Below are 26,274 nucleotides of genomic sequence, written 5' to 3'. Positions count from 1 at the left end.
CACAGAGCTAGTTTAATATTTTTTTTGTGGAAATGTTTAACAGAAAAATATTTAAAAATAACAAAAAAAATAGCAAGTTGAAAAGGAAATTCAAAATTTGCTTCCTTCTATTATAAATAATTTTTCAAAACTGTTAAGTTTTGCCACCCAATATGGAAGAATAATCAAACTTGATCACTGCATTTCCAACAATGTTTAGAAAATGATGTTTCCATTTTAGAGTAATATGCCAATAGTAAAACACATTTACCAGTTTTCTCTAAGTACAATATTTGGTGTGAATTTAATATTCCTTTTCCCTTACATTCCTATTATTGTATCTAAATTCTGCATCTTTTTGACCATCTTTTGATAATTTATTTATGGTTTCACCAGCAGTTTACAAATAAGGCCAGTAAATCTCTTTGTTCTGGCAGTTCTTTTAAAACTATACTCAAAGTCTCAGAAGATTTTACCTTTCTCTTATTAATTAAGAGATCTTGTTTCACCATTGAATAAATTTCTTTTTGATTTCCATAAAAATAAATAATAAAAAGGCAAGTGGTGATAAGCCTGGACAAATTCTTTTACTGCACTTATTCCAAACATTTATTATTGCATAGTCTCCATTAATGCAAGTCCTGTTCCCCTGCTTGAAGAAATCCAACCACATGGTGATTGTAATCCATTTTATAATCCAAGCCAAACAGCTAGCTTAATAATATTTAAATTCTAGGACTGCTGGACTGCCTTGTTCTTTTTAATCCTCTAGCACCTGATGTTTATTCCTCAGGGCTGTTGCACAGCGATGGTTCATAAACAGAGCTTGCCCGGAGTGTAGGCAATCAAGAGTGGGAATGCTCTTGACAGGCAAGAAGCTTCACACAACATATTTTGGTGCTCAGTGCTCAACATGACACATTTTAGGAGTGGGAGAAGGTCCTGGATCTGTGGCCTCCTCAGCTCATGCCTTTAGCTGCCCTTTATGTTTGCTGGCTTGGTCAGCCTAAGGTCTTGATTGCTAAGCTCCTGCTAGGCTGATGTTCATCTGGAGCCTCCAGAGCGATTCTCTCCAGAACTTCCTGGCAGAAAAGTCAGGAACAGTGTCTTCTACTCAGTCTCTCCCAAGCCCAAGATGACCACAATATTTCCTTTCTTGTAGATCAAAGAGATGAAAACTTTTTGGTAACATGAAGAAAGTTTTATGTACATATACATGTGTGTGTGTGTGTGTGTGTGTGTGTGTGTGTGTGTATACACACACACATGTATACATGTGTGTATATAATAAAATATAAAAATGAACACTAGGGTAATAAAAACTAAAGAAGTTTTTAATGGGTTAAAACTATAAAAGTTTTAAAAAGCGCCAAGCTTTCGCCGTCACCTGCCGGCATCCTCAGGGCTGGCGTGCCAGAGAATGAGAAGGTCTTTTTATAGGCGTGCCGAGGTTTGCACTCGGCTCCTTGATCTTGTTATGGGGCCTGATTGGTTCAGCCGTGTGTAGTTGGCCTGCGCTTTTTTTCTCTTCTTAGTTGTATTTTTATCCTCGTCCGTCTCCAGTTCTCCCAACCTCAGATTAGCTGAATGGCAATTCCAGTTATTTCGGTTGCTTTCATGTTCCGATCTCCCCTCAGGCTTGGGTGGTGGTGGACGTTCCAAGTTCCTTTCTCCGCCCCTTTCTGTCCGGTTGCTACTTTTAGAGTCCCATATATTTCCGGTCTCAATGCTTTCGGTTTTAATATGTTTATCATCCTGGTAATCCCGTAAATTGTTACGAGTCTGGTATAGCGTGGGGGGGTATTCCGCATGGTGGAGGGGTCGTCTCTTGTTCGTTGTCATGCCCAGCTGTCTCGCACGTGTCTTACTCCGAGTGCTCAATCCTGGGGGTGTGTGCACAGTCATCGGGGCGCGTCCCTCCTGGTTACCGTGTTCTTCCTTAGTTCTCCCCTTTTTTACCTTGTTGGAAGCGCTCGCTTGGCGCTTTTTAAAACTTTTATAGTTTTAACCCATTAAAAACTTCTTTAGTTTTTATTACCCTAGTGTTCATTTTTATATTTTATTATGAATATCCCTAGGGTTCACATTTTTAACCTTTTTAATGTGTGTATATATATATATATATATATCAGCTATGCAAGTAAAAATATGACTCTTGGGTATACTCATATTAAAATCAATAAATAGTCGAACACCAAGAGAATAAAATTATAAAAATGTTAAAATTTTATTTACTAAACCTAGCTTTCGTCAAGAGCTCTTGACATCATCAGGGTGTAGACGGCAGTCGTTGGGAGGGCTTATATGCAGCCTCCAATCATTTGCGCTAGGCTCTTGGATCGTGTCATGGGTCCCAGCTGTATGCATTGTAATCTGAGTGTGTGTCCTGCATCGGGGTGTAGTTCTTTCTCACTCCTTTTACGTGTGCTATCACGTGTATCTCTCTCACTAATTCTAAAGTTAGCTGGGGTATTTCCCCTTTCCTTGCAGTTAGTGGATGTTTCACTAGTTTCCCATTTATAATTCTGTCTGTTACGGGCGGTGCATGCTGTTTTCTGCTTCCTTCTAGTTCCTCCAACCATCCCCTCCTAGCTACGGAGGGGACTAGAATGTGGCTCGGAGGGGATCGTTGGAGGAACTAGAAGGAAGCAGAAAACAGCATGCACCGCCCGTAACAGACAGAATTTGGGGGGGGGGAGTTTGGAAAGGAGAGTCCAACAGAACGCATGTCAGTAGGTGGGAACAGTAGGACAGCAGGTAAGGGGAGGAAGAATGCTGGAAGGAACAGCAAACAGAGCAGTGGATTGGAGAGGGTGGGAGGAAACAGGAGAGGGTGAGACTGACAGGAAAGGAGAAGGGCAGATAAGAATAACAGGCAGGATGGCGGATTGGGGGGGAGGAAAGCTTGGGAAGGAGGGTTTAATAGGAATGGATGTTGGCATGTGGGAACAGCATGTAGGACAGCAGGTTAGAGGAGGAGGAATGCTAGAAAAGAGAGGATGGACAGTAATGGATGAACAACAGGCAGGTCAGCAGATTACGGGGAGGACATTGGAGAGGGGAAGATGGACAGCAGTGGAGGAGGGCAAACAGGAACAGCAGGTAGAGCAGCGAATTAGGAAGGGAAAGACATTGAGGAAGAGAACATCGATAGGAATGGTTGACGAAAGGCAGGAGCAATATATTAATCGACAGGTGGGAGGGTTGAAGGAAGGGGGATTGACAGTGATGGATGACGTAGGAAAGGATGGGCAGATTAGAGATAGAGGAGAATTGGAGAAAGAAGGGGTGATAGGAATGAATGATGTCATACAGGCATGGACGGATCGGCGTGTGTGGGGGGGGGAAATGTTAAGGGAGCAAAGAAGGACAGGAATGGATCGGGCAGGACAGGAACAGCAGGGAGATCGGCAGACAGAGGGGGTAGACAAACTACCTGAGAGAGGAAGGTTGATAGGAAGGCAGGATGGGAAACAGGAACAGCAGGGAGACCGACAGAAGAGGAGGAGAGATAATTTGGAGAAGGGAAGAATGATAGGAGAGGATGAGGGTAGGCAGGAATGGTACACAAGTAGGCAGGTTAGGGAAAGGGAAAAATTGGAGAAGGGAAGGATGACAGGAATGGACAACAAAGGATGTATGAATCGGCAGGTTAGGAGAGGAGGGGAGTTGGAGGAGGGAGATGAGATAGGAACTGGCAATGGAATGCAAAAATGGCAGGTAGACCAGCAGCCCAACAGGGAGAATAAAAAGGAGGAACTCTGTGACAGGACTCGTGTGGTGTCGAATCGGAGGAGGCACCTTGCATTGGGTAGAGAGGAGGGATTGAGTAGTGTGTTGGTAATAACAGCGCAGGGAGGAGGCGGCACAAAGATGACAGAGCAGAAAAATACAAAATTGGAGTGCAAAAAAGAGAGGGCAGAACAGTTAAGGCAGTTACAGGCAATCAGGAAGAGTGGCCCTGTCACGAGGGCAATGAGTAGGCAATTGGATTAGCAAGGGGATAAAAAGAACTTTCCCACCCCCTAAGCCCCACTCTGAGGATGCTGGCAGAGGACCAGCGAAAGCTAAGTTGTTTTAATCTTGTATATAACTGTTTTTATTGTTTTAAATGTTGTTTTAACAATATATATATATATATATATATATACATACTTTTATTAAAACTTTTAATTACAATGGTCAAAAAATAATACACACTAAAACAGAAAAGAAAGAAAAAGTGTAAAAGAAAAAAAAGAAATAAAAAGAGAGAGGAAACTCTCACAAGGAAACAACTTCCAACAATACTTATTTTGAGGGGTCCTTGGCCGTTTTCTTGCAGACATTTCATTACCCAAACTACTGGTAGGTAACATCATCAGTGCTAGTGAGGAGTGGGGTTTGCTTTCATCTTATGTTCAGGTAAATGAGGCCAGATATGATATTGTTGCCATTACGAAAACTTGGTGGGATGAAACCCACAAATGGAACACACAGCTAGAGAGATTCAAATTATTTAAAAGAAACAGACCAAACAAAAGAGGAGGTGGAGTTGTTCACTAAATAAGAAATAACTACATCTCTACAGAAATAGAGCACAACAATGATGAAAACTGTCTTGAATGCATTTGGGTCAATATAAAAGGGGGTGGGGAAATGACATTGCCATAAGTGTATACTATAGACCACCCAACCAAACAGTGGAAATAGATGAACTTTTTGCTAGTCAGTTAACTAATTATGTAGGAAGCACATCACAATAATAATGTGGGACTTTAATTACCCTGACATCAACTGGGAAATAATCTCTGCACCAAGTGGAAGATCAAACAGATTCCTGAAAAAATTTAGCAGACTGAGCAGCCATTTGTCTGAAATGGTATGGGCTTTCCTGCCTGAGCAGGGGTTGAACTAGATGACCTCCCAGGTCCCTTCCATCATCATCATCATCATCATACTGCATAATCCAAAAAACATTAGGTTTTTTAGGTCCATACCGAAAACAAGAAGAGGAGGAAGGACAATGCTAGCTAAGTGCTTTTAATGATGAAATCTGAGTCAATTCAGCAGGTTCTGCATAGTTCTCTAATTTGCATTATCCCACAAGATTTCTGCAGCCCCTTATCATGGAGTATGTGCAGGGTAGAAAGTAGCTGTGTTTTTCTATTGTGCTAGATAAGTAGCCTGCAGAAGAATCCATGGGTTCATGAAATTCCTCTCATTTCCCTGGAGCACAAATGCTTGGAGTAGAGTTGAACCAGGCAGCTGGGTGTTCCTTTGTTCTGGCCCATATTATGGCTCTTGGCGGGAAAATTTCTCGTTTGCTGCCAGTTTAATCTTTATGGGAAGATAGCTAGAAGTTACTTTGTCTATGTGAATAACTATACACTGGAGGGAGAACTGGAAACATGTTTTAAAGCTCCTGCATACTCTGGAGTACCATATGGAATCGCTTAAAAAACATTTAGCATTTTCCCAACTCTGCCTTTGCGTTCTAGTAAACTATGGAAATGTCTGGAATTTTTATTGCACAAGAGAGAGGAAAAAGAAAGGCCTGCTCTTGTTCCAAGGAAGAGTGGGAACCTGCTAATTGAAAAGCTGGCTCAAAGGGAATGCCTTGTGAATAGATGGAACTTGAAAACACTCAGTGGTTTCTCAATTATGGCAGCTGCAGCAGATGTGGAGATTACAAAAGTTCTTGGTTTCCTTTAAAAAAAATACCTAAAAAAACTATCGACCCTGATTTGACCTTCCTTTTCAGTCTGTGCTATAGGGAGACACAACATTAACTCTTACCATATCATGTCACATATTAGTTATTAATAGGAACAGAATGGAGAACTGACATAAGCAGAAGAGGGAAATTTCATTTGTCCGGAGGAATTCCTCCAAGTCTTGTCTTATTTTGATATGATATCTCGTTTGCTTTCATCCTCACTTTTCATTATGTTCAAGCAATTCATGATGTTGATCTATTTGCTTGCATAAATGGTTGTTTATGTGAAAAATATCTGGTTTGAAGCTGCCACTCCCTTTTTATTCACATTGTATATAAAATCTACAACTGCAACTGCAAACCTACAACTGTAAGTCATTTAATTTCCCTATTTCCTGTCTTGTCCTTTCTGTGTTAATTGATAATGCTTTATGTGCTAAAGTGTTAATACCACTTTATAATACCTTGGTAAGACCACACTTGAATTACTGCATCCAGTTTTGGTCGCCATGGTATTGATGCTTAGAAAGAGTACAGAGAATAGCAATAAAGATGATTAGAGAATTGAAGGCTAAAACATATAAAGAATGGTTGCAGGAATTGGGTATGTCTAGCTTAATGAAAAGAAGGATTAGGGGTGATATAATAGCAGAGTTCCAATAGCTAAGAGGCTGCCACAAAGAAGAGGGGGTCAATGCACTCTCCAAAGCGCCTGGAGACAGGACAAGAAGCAATGGATGGAAACAACCTAGAACTAAGGAGAAATTTTCTGACAATTAGAACAATTTTTACAATGCCTTGGTAAGGCCACATTAGGAATACTGCATCCAGTTTTGGTCACCACGATGTAAAAAAGATGTTGAGACTCTAGAAAGAGTACAGAGAAGAGCAACAAAGATGATTAGGTGACTGGAGGCTAAAGCATATAAGGAATGGCTGCTGGAATTGGGTATCACTAGTTTAATGAAGAGAAGGACGAGGGGGGACATGATATCAGTACTCCAATATCTCAGGGGCTGCCACAAAGAAGAGGGAGTCAAGCTATTTTCCAAGGTGCCTGAAGGCAGGACAAGAAGCAACGGATGGAAACTAATCAAAGAGAGAAGCAACCTAGAACTAAGGAAAAACTTCCTGACAGTTAGAACAATTAACCAGTGGAACAACCTGCCTCCAGAAGTGGTGAATGCTCCAATACTGGAAGTTTTTAAGAAGAGACTGGACAGCCATTTGTCCGAAATGGTATAGGGTTTCCTGCCTGAGCAGGAGTTGGACTAGATGACCTCCAAGATCCCTTCCAACTTTACTATTATTATTATTTAATTAACCAGTGGAACAACCTGCCTCCAAAAGTTGTGCATGCTCCAATACTGGAAGTTTTTAAAAGGAGATTGAACAATCATTTGTCAGAAATGGTATAGGGTTTCCTGCCTGACCAGGGGATTGGACTAGAAGACCTCCAAGATCCTTTCCAACTCTGTTATTCTTTCATAGTACTTTCAGATTTGATATGTAATAATTGTAAATACAAATTCGAAGTGCAGCAACAAACCATCTTGGGGTGTGAGATATCTTTATAGTGGAATCTCCAGCTAGTCTGAAGGGAAGGGTTAAGACAGACCTGAGTTTAGAGTCTTTGACCTTGCTGTTCCCAAGGGAATGCACTAGACACGGAGTATTTTCCTTCATGCCATCACTCTACTGAACATCTAATTCTCTCAGTGCCATCTAATGTCTATGTATAACAACCCATGTGATGTGGCTGTGGTATTACTATTTATCTTTCTTATTATCTTCTGTTGCTTTGCATGTACACTGAATGCTCTGCACTGGAGACAAATTCCTTGTCTGTCTAATCACACTTGGCCAAATAAAATATTCAATTCAATTCAATAAAACTACTGTTGAGACTCTTCACGAGTGGTTCTGGTTGTTTTCGCATCACAATTTTCCTAGTAACACAAGAATTGTCTAAGGATGCAAAGCAGTTTTTCTTTTCTTTTTAATATTCCTAATTACAATGGCCAGACTGGATGCGAGTTATTGGGACACATGTAGACAGAATGAGGAAGCATGCCCTGACATAACCCAGCCAATGTCAAAGCATGCCTTTGCATCTCTAAACAGTTTAAGAAATGGGTCTCTGAAAACTATCAGAGGATACTGTTATCTTTCCTCCTTACTGAGCACTTTAATTTTCATCTTTAAAAGATAGGAGGATAAACCTAGGAACAGACCCCCTTTAAACGACTAAAACTGGTCTGAAATTCTTTTGGATACAGATAGAAAACTATTTGATTGCTCATTATGTTTTTTAACAATAGTATTTATGAGTGCATTTTTAATTCAATATTTTGACAATTTGATTTTATTCTTTTTTTCCCGGCACAAACTATTAGAATATTTAATGAGCAGCAAAACAAGACAGGAAATAAAAAGCCTTGTGAGAATGCAGGAGCATCCCTAGTGACAGATTATGAGAGGAGATAATACATATTCAGAAAACTGCACAGCTGCGTTTTAACTAAACTGTTGTTGCTTTTCCCAGAAATGTTCTGTTTTCCACATTGGAGTTGATTTAGATAGTTGAAATTTCAGCTGGAATACTTGACTTTATGTATGTATTTTTGCAGACAACGCTGAACATGATTTAATTTCAGTTGTCACATTAAAAGCACATTAATCTAAAAAAAAAAAGTCCTGGATGAAGGTAATTCACATGATTTCAATGCTATTTTCAACCCATTTTTAGTCTCATTCATCAACAGTGCTATTTTGCCCCCCTTTTTAAGCTGAACTGTGATTTTGTTTATTAATATCTATCATATAATGAATCATATAACACAAGTCACTATTTAGTTCAAGAAAAACTAAGCAACATTGGATCTATAAAGGAGAATATTTGTAGCTCAGGGTTGAAATGAGGGGTCCTTGGTGCTCTCTGAGACTGGTTGTTTTCTTGCAGACATTTCATTACCCAAACTAGGTAATATCATCAGTGCTAGTGGACTAGCAATGATGATGTTACCTATTTTGGATAATGAAACATCTGCAAGAAAATAACTAAAGATCAGAGAGCACCAAGGACTCCTCAATATTGGATCAGTTGTTGCTTGTTTGTTTGCTTGCTTACTTGCTTATTGACCGATTGAGCTTAATGCTTTTGTATTCCACCTAATTTTCTAGTTCAGGAAATACAAAGATTATTGGCAAAATCCCGGAAGAAAACCGGGCCAAAGATACTATTACCAAATAAAGTACTTGGAGATGTCTGTTTAATCTAGGAGATGAGTTTGACTTGAGAGAGATTTTTATCATACCATGAAGCAAATCAGTAGAATTATTATGGCCCATATAATTAGGGTGAAATATCGATTAGATAACACCGAGGTATATTGGAGAATTATCACGATAAATTTGAAACTTTTGTTTACATTCCACTATTTGTATTTTACCCTTTTAGTATTCTTGCCCGCTTTTTACTTCTTTTTGTCTACATTCTTTTGTTAACCTTCTTTAAAATGCTTAATACACATTGTGCATCTAAGCAGTCAAGTCAGCCTCCGTATTGGAGCACAGCTATGAACTGGAGCAAAAGTTCTACTTTGTATTCTACATGGGGCTACCCTGGAATAATAACTTCAACTGATGCACCCAGCTGCAGGGGCAATCTTGGGTGACCAAAGAATGATGCATATAACACTTTGCTGCACAAACTGCATTGGTCCTGTTCTGCTTCTGGATCCAATCCAAGATATTGGTTATGATCTTTAAAGCCCTACATGGCATGAGCCAGGTTGCGTATGGAACTGTCTATGTCCCATTACATCAGCCCATCTCACCTGGTCAGGCAGGGAAAGTACAGTATGTTGCAAACTGCATCAGTCAAGGAATTCTGACTGGTGGGGTCGAGGAAGAGGGCCTTCTCTGCCTTTGCAGAGGTGAGACAAGCCCCACTCTCCTGGCCTTCCCAAAAGACACAAAACTATGGCAACACAACCTTGCTTGGGGCTCACAAAAGAACACAAAACTGTGGGTCTGGTTAGTGACCGAAAGTCCTCTTTTAATTAATTTTTAACATCCCTTGCTCTTTTAAATTTTATATATTCTTTTTATGCTTTTAATATTTTATTGTACCCCATACAAAGTCCCTCTGTGAAGGAGGTGGGCAGTTCTTAACTATGATAAGTAAAACATGATAAACAAATATAATAAATTAATAAATAAATAAAGTGTAAGGTGAGTCCATAAGCCTTGGTGTCATATGCATCCCTTATGTGATTAAACCCTATGTTATAGAGTAGACTTTCTTGAACTTTATAGTCCAAGTGTGTATTTATCTCATAATGTATGTGTGAAATGGGTCTCACTGTCACTTCAATTTCAAATCCATCCATTTTTAAAGTTTTTAATCTCTCCATTACTGGCAATCGACAATCCAGTACCCCTTGTCTGCAAAATCACTTTGGAGAACAAAGTATAATTGCTAGTAACAAGAAAGCCCAGCTTTGCTTTCTCATAAAACTTCAGCAAATTTATTTAATCATTAATTGTCTTAATTGCTACATCATTATAAATTTTCAAATCAATGATTTAATTTTGACAGCCAGAATAGCCAACTTTGCCATGATTAATTTCCTATATTTGAAGCCTCGTAATAATTATTAGGAACATTGGTTGAAAAAAAAAACCCTCTTGTTGCCTCTTGTCCTAGGAAACTATTAATCAAAGGTAAAGTACTTCTGCAGCCTCAGTAATTGATCAATCATAGTACAAGAAAGGTTTCCAAATCCATCACATGAAAAACATAGTAAAACAAAACATTTTTCTAACCCGTATAATTTCCTGTTAGTTATAAAAGAAGAAGAAAGGACACCAGTAATTACGTTATATTCTGAACTTTTCATGCAATTCATCCCAATGTACATCAATATTTCTGCCTTAAAACATGCAACTATTGTCTCATATTTCCAGAATCCAGCCATTTACAAGGTATACTGCAGATATATGTCTGTATAAATAGATAAATATTTATCTATTTATTTATTTATTTAGGACACTTTTCTTTGCTCTCACATTTATTGGAAGATCCAGTTAAAATGAAATTGTGGAAAGATTCTTTGGAGAGGAAAGGAAGAAGGTGGGTGACAACCAGATAGAGAGTTTGCATGGCTGATTCCTTCCTTATTCACACTCTCAGCTGTCATGAGAAGTTTATATTAGTTTTCAATAACAATTGCTGTATTTTTATTTACGATTATTACCGTTAAAAATTGTGTGCGTGTGTGCACCTTAAAAACTAAATCTAAAAATGTGATATGGATTATATCTGCTCAACTACTTTTGTTAATGAGTGCGCCAGTGTGCTATACTGATAAGGTGTTGGACTAGGAATGAAGAGATCCTGATTTTAATCTGAGCTTCCTCATAGAACCTCACTAGGTGATTTTTGGTCTATTATTTTGGAGAAGAATGGAAGGCTGAAACACTGTGTACACAACCTTTTGTTCCTGAATGAAAAATAGGATAAAAATCTAAAAAAAAATTAATGAACACCATTCTGTGAGCAAAAGCTGTTAAACCAATCAGTGAAGAAATGTCCAGGGTTTTCTTGCTGTAATATGTGAACTCTGACTTTATGGATAACTGACAATCCTGAGTCAGAAGGCCTGCATTTATTCTTTATTTCCAGTTCCTGGTTGGGTCAAGGGTGACACATCATGAAGGTGAAAGGACAACCATTTAACCTCATCAACCACTTTGCAGTCTCACTATAGGATCTGCATGGGATCCTCAGGGTGGATGGAAGAATAATGTTTTCAAGGCTTCTGGAAGGCTAACAGAGATGGAATTGACCTTACTTCAGGGGGAAGGATGCTCCAAGACTACAGAAAAGATACATCTCCTGGGCCCTTTCACCCTGCCAGATGAAAGTCCTTTGCAGATGAGACCTGGAGCATACCTTTTCTGTGGACCTGATGGGATGGGTAGATGTAACCAGGAAGTCCCTCAAATAACATATTTATAGAGCAGTCATTTAAATCAATAGAACAAATTAGCAATAACTTTATATAAGTGTATGTATAAACAGAGAAGCAGATTAACAGAGTTTCAGGAACAGTGTTTGGCTAAAAGTTTAATCAGTTGTTGTAGAGAATATGGATAGCTTCCAAAAACATTGGCTGTTTGTTGATATACATAATTGATGCAGTGATTCAACAACATATATATGCTGTACAAATTGAAGAGCCTGGGCTGGGACCCAGAGCTCTTCCTCATGACCACACAGAAATATTTTTTTCCTGTTTTTGAGCCAGGAGGAAACTATACTGATGGTGCCCCCATAGTCTCCTTTTATTATCCCACAATTTAATGTGGAATAGTTTCAGGACAATGATTAGTGGATTTTCTGCTGTCCTTTCCCCATCCATCATCGCTCCACCAATAGGAACATTTGTTGGCAATTGCTCTCTTGAATGTGTGCTTGGGCAGAATTGGATGGATCCAAGTCTTAATCTTATTATTTATGTCAGAAGATTGATGGTCCTATCCCCCTGCCCAAGTCTCCCTAAATGATTGGAAAAGTTTATTTAAAATACACAATAGGCAAGCCCAAAGGTGAAAATGTGGATCTTGTGTCCTTAAGATTGGTTAACTCTGATCTACAGATATATGTAATTACAGTATGCATAAATGGAAGAATTAGACTAAGTGTTTCCAAACTGTAAGGCAAGAAAATCTGATTCAACAAAGCAGGATATGCAACATCTGAGATTAACAGCCCACTCTTATGGAACACATTGCTCACTCTCAAGCACAAAAAACCAGATGGAATATACTACTGTGATTTAAGCACTTGGAAAATGCAGGCACTCTGCAACAGAAGTATGTCCTCAGGGGAAGTCATTTGGATTGCCTGCAGCAACCACCTATAACTATATTCCACCTGCATAAAATCAAGAAAGCTACAAGTAATTATAGTGCCCTCTTTATAAAGGAGACTATTACTGGAAGTGTTATTAATTACCTCCCCGTTAAGAGCTGTAAGTATACAAAACTGCACAGCTGTAAACAAATATACAGTTGGTGTGAAGCAATCAGGAACAATTTATTTTCTGGGACATCAAATCAAGCTAGTACTATGGATACATTCCTGAGGACAGCAGAACAATAGGGCAGTTTCCTTCATCTGACAAAGAAATTCTAAGATTCCACTAGATATGTTTCTCAGCCATCCATTTTAGAAACAGGAAGTATGTTACAAGAACCACTTTGTTACATTTAAACATGTCATTTCTCTCGCCTCTATTCCTCCCACCCTAACCCCCACGTGGATTTTGTGCCTTGATACATATCAATCTCCATACATAGAAGAAAAAGCTCACTGGACTGTGAACCGTCTTATAATGTCTATAAGGTTTCTGATGTGTAGGATTGTTAAGCTAGCCTCAGATTTTCATTTGGCCTATTTAACCACTGATGCAACCTGGCAGCTTAATGTATCAACTGGTTTCATAGTAGAGTCTTGTATTAGTTGATTTCCGATGATGGGGCAAATTCTCTCTGCAGTACTTTCAGTGATTGTACACATGAGAAATCTATCCCTCATGTTGCAGTCATTCCCTAATGAGCATGATGCCTAGACGTTGTTCTAAGTGTGCTCTTTTTGAAACTAGGTTTGCCTATTGCCAAAAACACAACTGTTCAATAGTGTTCTTATTAAGAGCTAATAATTGGAAACAAGTAAATAGCAGCTAAATTTCTAGATTAACACCAAACTATTTTTGAGCCACACCAGTTGATATAAAGTTTAAACTCATACAATGTTTCCAGTCTTACAGTTGAATAGTAGAATGGGTGGATGTAAATGTCATCATTTTGGCAATCAATCAAACTATTAAGGTCTGCTTAAAAGGCCAAACTTTTTCTGTTATGCTGAATGGGGTGGTGATCTATTCTAGTGTGTGTGTAGGGGGGGGGACAGGGGTGATGGACAGAAAAAGGTGTTCCTTAGAGTTTAAGAAAATAATAATTTTCTTCTTTCAAATCAGGGTGTGGTGTGCTTTTGTTCTCTTTATTGCAATGTAACCGAAGACGCAAAACTTTTTAAAACTGTATTTTTCTTTCCAGAATGTGATGTTGGCAGGGAAAATTGACAATGAAAGGGAAATAAGTTTGTCCCCTTCCCTCCCCCAAGACACAGATTTATTTTGCAGTTGCAAGGTCACAAAAACAGACTATTGTGTCTAATCTGACACAAGCTACCCATTCTAAAAGTAGCTGACAAGAAAGGATGAAAAATGCCTTGAGGATCCTAGTCATATTCTACATTTTTAAAATGGCAGCTTGACACAAAACACTCAACAACGTATTGGCATAAGAGACAGAGATGTTAGAAATATTATTATAAAGTTTTTGTTTAAGACCTGTGAATTTTCAGACCTGTACAAAGAAAACTGATAAGAAAAACATTGGTATTTGAAAAAAAATGAAAATTTACCATTTGTGCTATTTGCCTTCAAATAATCTAACCAAACTATGCAAAATACAAAAAAGAAGTCAATATCTTGAAATATTGAATAGAGACATAAGACAAGATGAGAGGATTGCGGATGCAATGAATGAATATTGAGGGCATCAAGCTATTCTCTGAGGGCATCAAACTATTCTCCAAAGCACCAGAAGGCAGGATAAGAAACAATGGTTGGAAACTGATCAAGGAGAGAAGCAACCTGGAATTAAGGAGAAACTTCCTAACAGTGAGGACAATTAACCAGTAGAACAACTTGCCTTCAGAAATCGTGGGCACTCCATCACTGGAGGTTTTTAAGAAGAGACTGGATAGTCACTTGTCTGAGATGGTATAGGTTCTCCTGCTCGAGCAGGGGGCTGGACTAGAAGACCTCCAAGGTCCCCTCCAACTATTCTATTCTATTCTATTCTATTCTATTCTATTCTATTCTATTCTATTCTATTCTATTCTATTCTATTCTATTCTATTCTATTCTATTCCAAAAGGGACTTGTAAGTTAAGAGCTTTTACAGTTGATTTGGTGTTGGTTCTGGAAGATTATTTAAAAGGAAATGAAATATTAATGGGTAAATTAAAATGATTTGGTTCACTAGCAGGTTTTAAGACTGATAAATAGAAGACAAAGATGTTAACAAAAATATGAAACAAAATTGATGAATAAAATGGCTTTTCAGATTGAAAAAAGTAGACTATTCGGTTTTATCGTTACAAATATAAACTATGTTATTTCAAAATAATTATGTTAAGACATGAAATGGTAAGCTAACATAAATGGTTAACTTATCATGATAAACTAGATTTTTTTAAAGTTAAAAAAAAGGTAAAGGAGTTCCTGTGGATTTTACTCTGCTAGTTGTTGCCGACTATAGGGGGACAGTGCTCATGTACATTTCAAGGTCATTGAGCCAGCTGTCCGAAGACATCTTTGCAGTCCTCTGGTGAGCATGATGTCACAGAGTGCTGTTACTTTCCCACCCAAGTGGCACCTATTTATCTACTTGCATTTGTATCCTTTTGACCTGCTAGGTTCACAGGAGCTGGGATGAGGAGGGGAGCTCACCCTGTTGCATGGAGCTTGGGTCTCTAACCTGGGCTGTCAGCTTTCTTGTTGAAAAGTCCAGCTGCAGCTGCCAAAAAGGCCAACACAGTGCTAGGCTGCATTAACAAAGGGATAGAATCAAGATCACATGAAGTATTAATATCACTTTACAATGCCTTGGTAAGGCCACACTTGGAATACTGCATCCAGTTTTGGTCACCAAGATGTAAAAAAGATGTTGAGACTCTAGAAAGAATACAGAGAAGAGCAACAAAGATGATTAGGAGACTGGAGGCTAAAGTTTATAAGGAAAGGCTGCTGGAATTGGGTATGTCCAGTTTAATGAAGAGAAGGAAGAGGGGGGACATGATAGCAGTGTTCCAATATCTCAGGGGCTGCCACAAAGAAGAGGGAGTCAAGCTATTTTCCAAAGCGCCTGAAGGCAGGACAAGAAGCAATGGATGGAAACTAATTAAGGAGAGAAGCAAGAACTAGAACTAAGGAGAAACTTCCTGACAGTTAGAAAATTAACCAGTGGAACAACCTGCCTCCAGAAGTGGTGAATGCTCCAATGCTGGAAGTCTTTAAGAAGAGACTGGACAGCCATTTGTCTGAAATGGTATAGGGTTTCCTGCCTGAGCAGGGGGTTGGACTAGATGACCTCCAAGGTACCTTCCATCATCATCATCATCATCATCATCACCACCACCACCACCACCACCACCACCACCACCACCACCACCACCATTATTATTATTATTATTATTATTATTATTATTATTATTATTATTATTATTATTATCTTAACCACTGAGATACCCGCCCTTTTTTTTTAAAGATTTAAAGTTTTTTTAAGGGAAATATAAAATTAAGAAATTATATGATAATGGAAGGATATACTTGTTAATACTTTTTTTATATACAAATATCAGAAAGGTTTAAAGTAGCTAAAAGATTTAATGGTTTTGAACAATGTAAAACTGAGCTTGAAACAGATGATGTATTGCCAAAATGCAATACATTTTTCTTGAAATTTGAAACAGAAGAACAAGTGAAAGATTGCATAATATGGGCTAAATATTGGGTTACAATATATTTTACAAATAGAACAATGCAAAAATATTTGGTTGATGGGACTGAAATTTACATTATAAATAAATATAATTTTCATAAAATGATGTACTGTTGGTATATGTCAACGGAGAAATTGTCTAGAACGTATAAAGATACTTTACATTTATACTTGAAATGTGAACAACATAAAGGGACATTTATCATGTTTGACAGATGTGTAAAAAAGTCAGAACATTTTGGATACACTTACACTTAATTCAGAAGATGTTAAAGACTAGCATGTAATTGAAACCAGAAGCTTTTCTTTTGGGACTAATAGAAAGACAGCTCAAAAAATGTCATGGACTTAGCTTTTATATATGAAAACTAGTGCAGGATTATTAGATTCTCAAAACTGAAAAGGTTTGGCATTGGAGGAATGGTTAGTGAAGAAGATGGAATTTGCAGAGATGCTAAACTAAACAAAAGACAATATCTCAATTTATTGTTGAATGGAGACCTCTTATAGATTTTTTTTTTGCATGAAACAAAAAGAATGAACTCATGATTTGTACATCTGACAATTAGAAGAAAAATTTAGATTATGAAAAAAGAGCTTTTCTTTTGTAACCGTAGAGCAATTCTATTTCCTGCAAAGAATACTGAAAGCTTTTTTCTATTTCTTTTTATTTTTTTTATTTTTCATTTTTGTCTTTTCTCTTTTCCTTTCTTCTTTTTCTTTACTACTACTACTACTACTACTACTACTACTACTACTACTACTACTACAGTTGGAAGAGGTCTTCTAGTCCAACCCCCTGTTCAGGCAGGAAACCCTATATCATTTCAGAGAAATGGTTGTCAAGTCTCTTCTTAAAAACTTCCAGTGTTGGCGTATTCATCGCTTCTGGAGGCAGGTTGTTCCACTTGTTAATTGTTCTAACTGTCAGGAAGTTTCTCTTTAGTTCTAGGTTGCTTCTCTCTTTGATTAGTTTCTATCCGTTGCTTCTTATCCTGCCTTCGGGTGTTTTGGAGAATAGCTTCACTCCCTTGTCTTTGTATGGCAACCCCTGAGATATTGGAACACTGGTATCATGTCACCCCTCGTCTTTCTCTTCATTAAACTAGACATACCCAATTCCAGCAACCGTTCTTTATAGAGTATGTTTTAGCCTCCAGTCCCCTAATCATTTTTGTTGCTCTTCTCTGTACTCTTTCTAGAGTCTCAACATCTTTTTTACATCTTTTTTAATATTAGTTTTTGTTAATTTTTAATCTTTAGGGACTACTTGAGCTTCAAATATTCTCTTCTATCAATATTCAGTTTTCTTATATTTATTTAACCAAATTCACTGCTATAGCAATTATTATCAGGGAAACATGCTGTAAGAACTCTGTTCAATGGGTTTTCATTGCAATCCTAAGTATATCTTACTGAAATCAATGAAGCATATTTTCTAGTGACTATTGGTTTCTGGATAAATAGCAAAACTCCTATATCTAAGTGGGAGTTGATAGTCTAAAATGTCAGCTGAATGTTTTTCTCAAGTATACAACATATATTTGAGCTATAGAGGTGATTAATAGAGACCATCCAATGCCTAAGCAAACAACTCTAATAAAATATTCTCTCTTCTCATCCAAAACGTAGAGTAAGCATCATAATTTTTACAATTGCTTTGCCCTATTACATGGCTCTTTTCAACATTATTTTTCTGAATCAATGATAATCACCACCTCAGTTTTTCCTCCTCCCTCCATAAAGTATTTCAAGCAACGTATTCTCCTAGACAAATTCCTGGCAAGTTGTCTCTCCAACAATTCTTACAGATGCAGAATTCCAGATTTTTGGCTTACGTGGAGGATCATCCTTCCTCCCCATCCTGAGACAGATTTCATTGCAATGCCTCAGTAAGCTCTTTTTCATGACAAGCTGTCCCTCACCCAATTCACCTCAGCCTCCTCACTGCTTCTTCTGTCTCCTAAATTATTACTAAGTAAGATGGCAATTAGCTTTCAACAATTAAAATGATTTACTTACCGTATGTAACAGCTGGAGCATTTCCACATACCTGTGAAAAAGAGATGCAATTTTACTAAATGGCCAACCAGCTAGAGCTGAATGAATCAAAGTGGAATGCACTACTTCTTTTCTAAGAATTTTTAAAAGCTGATAGACTCACACTTTTTCTGATGACACAAGCTCCTGGGCGACAAGTTGAGCTCTGGATTGCCCTTCTTTCTGTTAAAAGCAAAACAAAGGAGGGTAAAGATCTGCAAACAGTTTGGATTCTTATATTATTATTAATATTAGTTGTCATATAATATAGATTTTAGGTGGTATAAAGGTATAAAACCAAAATACAACACAATATAATTTACCGTCCTGAATTCTAACATGTTCTGCTGAGATCTTTTCCAGGGCCACTCATCAAAGAAAGTAAGGTTTATGGTAGCCTAAGAAAAGCAGTCTTTTCTAGGGGCATCACATCCATGCAATAACTTCTTCAGAGAGGGTCTCCTACCACCTTTGGTCTCATTTTTTTTTTAAAGATAGAGACAGAGCTCCTGAAAGCATCTGCTAACTATTCCCCATGGCCATGAAAGTAAGAGAAACAGAGATCTTTTTTTTTTATTGTAGCACCAGCATTATAAGCCCTTACCTTATTAGGTTTTAGAAAATTATTCAAAACAAAATTATTTAAGAGAGACTTTGATTATTAATTGATCCCAATTCTTTTTTTCTTTTTTAGTTTTTATTTAGTTGCTTCAAGGATTTTTATTTGATTTTTTTAAACCTTATATTTTTTCTAATTGCTTAGTTATTATTTTTTTTTTAAATCATGGATGTTTTAATAGCATGACTATAATCTGCTAACCTGGGGGCATCCATGGAATGGGAATAAAAAAGTTAAGGTGGTGGGCGCAGCAAGGTGTTAAAATGGGGGAGGCCTTAGATTTGTAGCCATACCTAATATTTTGGGGGGAGGGGTTTCTTCCCTTTTCTGGACCCTCCCACTGCCCATATTTATGAATGTCCCAGGGTCATATAATCATCTTTTGTGACCTTCTGACAAAGACAATAAGGAAGCCAGATTCACTTAACAACTGTGTTATTAACTTAGCAACTGCAGTGATTCACTTAACAGCTGTCACAAGAAAGATTGTAAAAATTTACTTAACAACTGTATCATTAGCAACAGAAACTTTGGGTTCCATTGTGATAATAAAGTCAAGGATTACCTGTATTCCCATGTAATGCTTGAGTATATAGTGTGAAACAGGGAGAAAGCAGAACTATTTAACTTGTTTTTCACATCTGTCTTTACACAAAGGGAAAAAACAGACCAACAAAAATAGTGCCATAAAAAACAAAATAGAAATACAAGTTAAGATAGGCAAGAAAATGGTAAGTGAACACCTGTCCAGCCTAGACGAGTTCAAATCACCAGGACCAGATGGATTACACCCCAAGGTTCTTAAGGAACTGGCAGATGTGATCTCTGAACCACTGAACTATATTTTTCAAAAATCCTGCAGCACTGGGGAACTATCAGAGGATTGGAAAAGAGCTGATGTAGTTCCCATCTTCAAAAAAGGAAAAAAAAAGGATCCAGGAAATTACAGACCTATCAGCCTGACCTCAATACCTGGAAAGATTCTGGAAAAGACAATCAAACAACGAAACAGCGAACATCTACAGGCAAACAAAGTCATTACTAAAAGCCAACACAGGTTTGTCAAAACCAGACAAATCTTTTTTTTTTTTTTTTTTATTAAAAGTTTTATAAATTTTACAAAAAAAAACAAGAACAATACAGAACAAAAAACAACATATACAAAAGAAAAAAAAAATTAAACAATACATATAAAAAAAACCCCCCACCCCACACCCCTCCCAAAAACCCTCCCTTCCCCCCCCCTGAGCTTCCCAGAGCAGAATATAGGCTTAAGAAATAATAATAAAAAAATTAAATAAATAAAAATAAAAATTAAATTAAAAACTTTATATTTATATATATAAAAAAGATATCTATAATATATATAAAAATAAAACTTATGAAAAAGCTATATAATATTTTTGTATACCCAATCTAAATTGTATAAATTTTATCCATTTGTCCCAGATAGCAAAAAACTTCTCTTGCGTTTGTTGCTTTAAGAAAGCCGAAATCTTTGCCATTTCTGCCAGATAAGCTACTTTAAAAAACCATTCCTGCAATGTAGGCAAAGATTCCTTCTTCCAATATTGTCCAATTAACAGCCTCGCGGCTGTGATCAAGTTTAACATCAATACAACCTCCTTTGTATCACAATCTGTAACAATACCTAACAAAAATAATTGCGGAGTAAATTTTACCCTCCTTCTAAAAATTCTCTGGATATTCCACCATATTTTGATCCAAAATGCTTTTATCTCTCTACATGACCACCAAATATGATAATAGGAAGCCTCCTTATAACCACATCTCCAACATTTAGGTTGCACGTCAGGGTACATGTAAGACATTTTTTGTGGATCAAGGTGCCATCTATAAAACATTTTATAAAAATTCTCCCTTAGATTCTGTGCTTGAGTAAATTTGACATTTCTCACCCAAATAGTTTCCCAGGTGTCCAATGAAACTGGCTCACCAAAGTTCTGCGCCCATCTAATCATACAATCTTTAATTAGTTCCGTTTCTGAGTCCAATTCAACTAAAACCCCATAAATTCTCTTAATGTGGGTTTGTCTTTGATCCTTCAGTTGCTTAATAAGATTTTCATCTTCTCTAAGAAAACCCACCTTACAATCCATCTTCCATCTATCTAGTAGTTGCCTATATTGGAACCAAGAATAAGTAAAATTTTCTTGTGCTAATTCTTCCCGTGATTTTAATTGCCAGTTTTGTCCATCCCATTTAAGTAACTGTCTGTAAGACACCATATCCATTTTAACCCCTCTTTTTATTCCTTCTATCGCATGCCAAGGTATAGCCCATAATGGTACTTTAAAATCACTTTTATAATATTTTCTCCAAATCCTAAGTAAAGAAATTCTTAAAATATGAGATTTAAAAGCCCAATCTATTTTTTTATTAAATATTAAATAGGCATGCCACCCATAAAGTAAATCCCATCCCTCTAGATAAAGTATCTCAGAATTTGTCAAATTTACCCAGTCACTAATTAATGTTAAAACCACCGCATCATAATATAATTTCAAATTTGGTACCTTGAGTCCGCCCCTCTCACGGAAGTCTTGCATAATTTTGAACTTAACCCTTGGTTTTTTCCCTGCCCAAATAAATTTATTGAGACCCTTCTGCCACTCATTTAAATTAATCTCATTTTTCAAAATTGGTAACATTTGAAACAAAAAAAGAAACTTGGGTAGAATATTCATTTTTATCACTGCAATTCTTCCCATGAGGGATAATTGCAGCTTTTCCCAATTCTTCAAGTCTTTCTGTACCCCGACCCACAACCTTTCATAATTATTTTTAAATAGTTTTGCATTAGAAACAGACAGCATCACCCCCAAATATTTTACCTTATTAACAATCTCAAAACCCGTCGAGTTAACCAAAATCTGCTTCTCCTGACTCGACAAATTTTTAGGTAAAATTTTAGTCTTATTTACATTAATCTTAAAACCCGAGACCAAACCATAATGGTGAATCAACTGTAATAAGTTTACTACAGAATAATCAGGTTGCGACAAAGTAACAACCAAGTCATCCGCAAAAGCTCTCAACTTATATTCTTTTTTATTAACATATATTCCTTTAATTTCCTGAGACTCTCGAATTTTAATCAATAATATTTCCAATGTTAAAACAAACAACAATGGCGATAAAGGACACCCCTGTCTAGTACCTTTCTCTATTGTGAAAACCTCCGACAAACCTCCATTAACAATAAGTTGTGCTGTTTGTTTTTGATATATTACCTTAAGGGCTTGTAATATGTTTTCACCAAAATTCATTTCTTCCATTACTCTTAGCATAAAATGCCAATTCAGTTGGTCAAATGCTTTTTCAGCATCTAAAAATATGAGCCCTGCAGGAACTTGGTTGTTCTTATCTAAGTATTCTAATAAGTTAATAATTTGTCTAACATTGTTTTTCATATACCTTCCTGTTATAAACCCTGATTGATCTTTATGCACAAGATGATGCACCACCCTCATAAGCCTATTTACCAAAATTTTTACAAATATCTTATAATCCACGTTTAAAAGAGATATAGGCCTATAGTTTTTTGGTAAAGTAAGATCTTGATCCTCCTTTGGAATCAATGATATAAAAGCACTACGCCATGAAGGAGGAATCTCTAAACCCTGTAAGATACCATTAAAAAGATCATTTAATGGTTGAATCATCTCCTCCATTAAAGCTTTATAATAAACAGCTGTTAACCCATCCGTACCCGGTGCTTTCCCTAATTTCAATTGTTGAATTGCTGAGGCGATTTCCTCCTTAGTAATTAAACCATTAATTTCATATTTCTGATCCTCAGTCAGTTTAGGAAAACTTGCCTCAGCTAAATATTTATTTATATCTAACAGTTGTACATTAGTAGATTTGTATAGGTTTTGATAATAATCCAAAAAAGATTTTTTAATTAATTCCTTCTGAGAAACTAGTTTACCCTTATAATTTATTTTCTCTATTATTCTCAGTCTCTGTTTCTTTCTTAATTGATAAGCCAACCATCTCCCCGGCTTATTAGCATTACAAAATGTATTTTGTTTCATAAATAATAAATTGGTTGCAGCTTGATCTGCTATCAACATATTAAATTGTGACCTTAATAACTTTACAGATTCTTTAGTACTTTCATCAGAAGGATTTAGAATCAAAGCCCTTTCTTTTAGTTTAATTTCATCTTCAAGTTCTCTACGTTTCTGAGTCTGATTTCGCTTATAAAAATTATTCATTTTTATCAAAACACCGCGCATAAATGCTTTACCTGCATCCCATACCATTGACATTGAAGTCCCCTTATACATATTCAAAGCAAAATAGTCCTTTAAACACTCCTTTAGTTTTTGAACATTCTTCTCTTGTCTAAACAAATTTTCATTAACTCTCCAGGATCTTCTTTCCTCTTTCTCTTGAATCAACTCCATCCAAACTGGACTATGATCCGTCAGTGATCTAGGAAAAATCTTTACATTCTTTACTTTATTATACAAATCCGTGGTAATCAAGAAAAAGTCAATTCTTGAAAAAGATTGGTGTCTGTCAGAAAAAAAAGTAAAGTCTCTCTCCTCTTGATTACGTTCCCGCCAATAGTCCCTTAATTCCCAGTCTTCTTTCATATCAAAAAAGGCTTTAGGTAGCCTTGCTTGTTTAAGAAAAGGAGAGGAACCTTTCTTATCCCTTTGTGTATCTAAGACACCATTCCAATCACCCATTAATACCACCGATCTATAATCAAGCAAAGTTATTTTTTGGTGTAACTGTTTATAAAATTGTTCCTGTTGTTGATTTGGAGCATAAAGTCCAACTATAAGTACTTTCTTACCATAAATACCAAGTTCAATCATCACATATCTCCCCTGGGGATCTGATTCTACCAGACAAGCTGGCAGGTTTTGTTTGACATATATAACAACTCCCCCTTTCTTCCCAGGTGCAGGAGATATAAAATGAGATCCCAAACGAGCATTAACTAAATATTTCTGATCTTTAAGTAGAATATGAGTTTCCTGTAAACAAATAACATCATTGGTATGTTGTTTCAAATAATAAAAGATTTTTTTCCGTTTCTGAGGAGAATTCAATCCATTAACATTCCAGGTCAAAAACTTTGCCATCTCCCTTGGCACGCAGCCTGGAGAAGACACCATCAAACTCTGACAGAGCTGCGTGTGTTGCATAACTCTTGGGTCTTGCTCCTCCCACCGGCGGTGATGCACTTCCAGGAGAATTCTCTTTGGGCTCTTTTTTACGTTGCTCTTTCTCTTTACGCTTATAAGCTGCACGAGTCATCCTCTGCTCTTTAGCCTCCGTTTGGCGTTGCTTTGCCACTTCTATCATCCCTGCGGAAACCAAATCTAGTGCCTCAGATTGCTGCTCAGGTTCCTTAGCACTCAAAGATTTCCGACCAGATAAAGTTGAGCCTGCACTCAGGACCGAAGTATAGAAATCTCTAGCTTTGTCAACTGTGTTCAATCTGTAACGTGTCCCAGCATGGCTCAAAACGATACCCATCGGAATTTCCCATCTGAATGGCATCGATCTAGCTTTAAGCTCATTGGTTAAAAAAGCAAAGTCTTTCCTACTTCTTAAAATTTTAGATGGGATTTCCTTTAGAATGATGACATCTTGGGCGGCAATCTGAAATCTTTTGTTGTAAAAAGCTTGTATAATCTCATTCCGCAGGGACTTCTTTGTAAAGTAAATCACCACATCTCTGGGCAAATTCTTCTGCTTAGCAATCCAGGAGTTGAGTCTATAAATTTTTTCTACTTCTCTCTGTAATTCTCCTTTATCCATATCCAAAGCCAGCGCCAGATCACTAAGAACCACCTCCATCAAATCTTGATTCATATCTTCCTTGAGGCCTCTAATCCTCAGAGCATACTCCATTTGTCTGTATTGAAACATCAAAATATCTTCTTGTGAGGAGTCCACCTTCCTTTCCACGTCTTGAATTTTGTCATCTAAAGAGTCAACTTTGTCTTCCACTTCCTCAAGCCTTGCATCGAGCTTAACCACCACAGTAGCCAAACCTGAAACAGCTGCCAGTATATCTTGTCGTAATTCATTATTATTTTCTTGCAATTTAGACTTTATCCCCGTTATCTCTTCTTTGAGATCAGATTTAATTTCTGATTTAATCTGTGAAACAAATTGAGTCATTTCCTCTCTCATTTGAACTACAATCTCTCCCATTATGCCTCTAACCTCTTGCACTGAAAGTCCAGGTAGAGGAGGGGAGGGTGGTGGCTGAGCCGGTGGTGCATGTTTAGATTGTTGTTGTAGCTGTGCAGTGGAAGTTATAGGAGAAGAAATAACCTTGGGTACTGAGGAAGGCTGCTGCCTCTTTGAAGCCATTTTAAAAAGCACAATTGTCACTTCCCTTTCCCCTCCAGCCAAAAAGGGAGGAGGAAAAAAAGAAAAAAAGAATTTTTAAAAAGAGACAAACTATAATCATTAAAAGTCCAGAATAAATCCCAAGAATAAGTAATAAAAGAGCAAACAATTCAAAAAAAAAATTCTAAGCCAAAAGCAAAAGCAAAAGCAAAAAACAATCCTTAAAAAGGGAAAGTAAAACAAAAGAGAAAGGAAAAAAAAAACTCCGACACTTTCAAAACGCCATCTTAAGTCCTTTCACTAGTATAACAAAGAAAAGGAGGAAAAATAGTAAAAATCAAAAGATAAAAAAATAAACACCTAAAATATAAGAAAAAGTCCTTTAAACTGCTCCGTCCGTTTAAAAATTACTCACCAAAATGCTGTAAACACGGAGATAGAAGCGGCGGTTTCTTTTGCTTCCAAGGAAGCAAAAACAGCTGGGAGGCGGAGATCAGCAAGAGCTCCGAGGGAACACTCCTTTCACCCCCTCTAGAAATAAATCCAGAGGGGGTTCAGGGGTTCTACCTCTACTCTTGCGTTCTCTATCCCTTCCCTTTGCCCGGGAAGGGATTTCCGAGCCGCGGGCCAGCTGATGCGCGCTGCGCTCCGCGGCTCTGACACTTCCCCAGCTGGACGGCTAAAAGCTAGCCGCCATCGCCGTCGCCTCCCACCGGAAGCTCCAGACAAATCTTATTATATTCTTTAACCAAGTGACAAAATTAGTGGATCAGAGGAATGCTGTGGACATAATTTACTTGGACTTCAGTAAGGCATTTGATAAAGTAGATAGAAAAATGCGGGTTAGACAGCATCATGATCAGATGGATACGTAGCTGGCTGACCGGCCGTACTCAGTGTGTGGTCCTCAATGGAACCACATCTACATGAAGGGAAGTGTGTAGTGGGG

At 37.3% G+C, this 26,274-nt stretch overlaps 1 protein-coding gene across 5 annotated transcripts in view; it reads right to left on the bottom strand.

The window, feature by feature from the left end:
* FGD5 (FYVE, RhoGEF and PH domain containing 5) overlaps positions 1-26,274 on the bottom strand; it is a 166,470-nt gene that overhangs the window by 42,994 nt on the left and 97,202 nt on the right. For all 5 annotated transcript variants that reach the window (XM_039364535.1, XM_039364536.1, XM_039364532.1 and 2 more), the window contains exons 4-5: positions 18,483-18,541; positions 18,341-18,371 (exon numbers count right to left, since the gene is read on the bottom strand). In XM_039364535.1, coding sequence (XP_039220469.1) covers positions 18,341-18,371; positions 18,483-18,541 — 90 coding nt within the window. The remainder of the gene's footprint in view (positions 1-18,340; positions 18,372-18,482; positions 18,542-26,274) is intronic.

Source organism: Crotalus tigris, unplaced genomic scaffold, assembly GCF_016545835.1.
Source record: "Crotalus tigris isolate CLP2741 ecotype Arizona unplaced genomic scaffold, ASM1654583v1 scf7180000019794.865796, whole genome shotgun sequence".
NCBI classification, from domain to species: Eukaryota; Metazoa; Chordata; class Lepidosauria; order Squamata; family Viperidae; genus Crotalus; species Crotalus tigris.
This window is presented reverse-complemented; position numbering and strand designations above follow the sequence as displayed.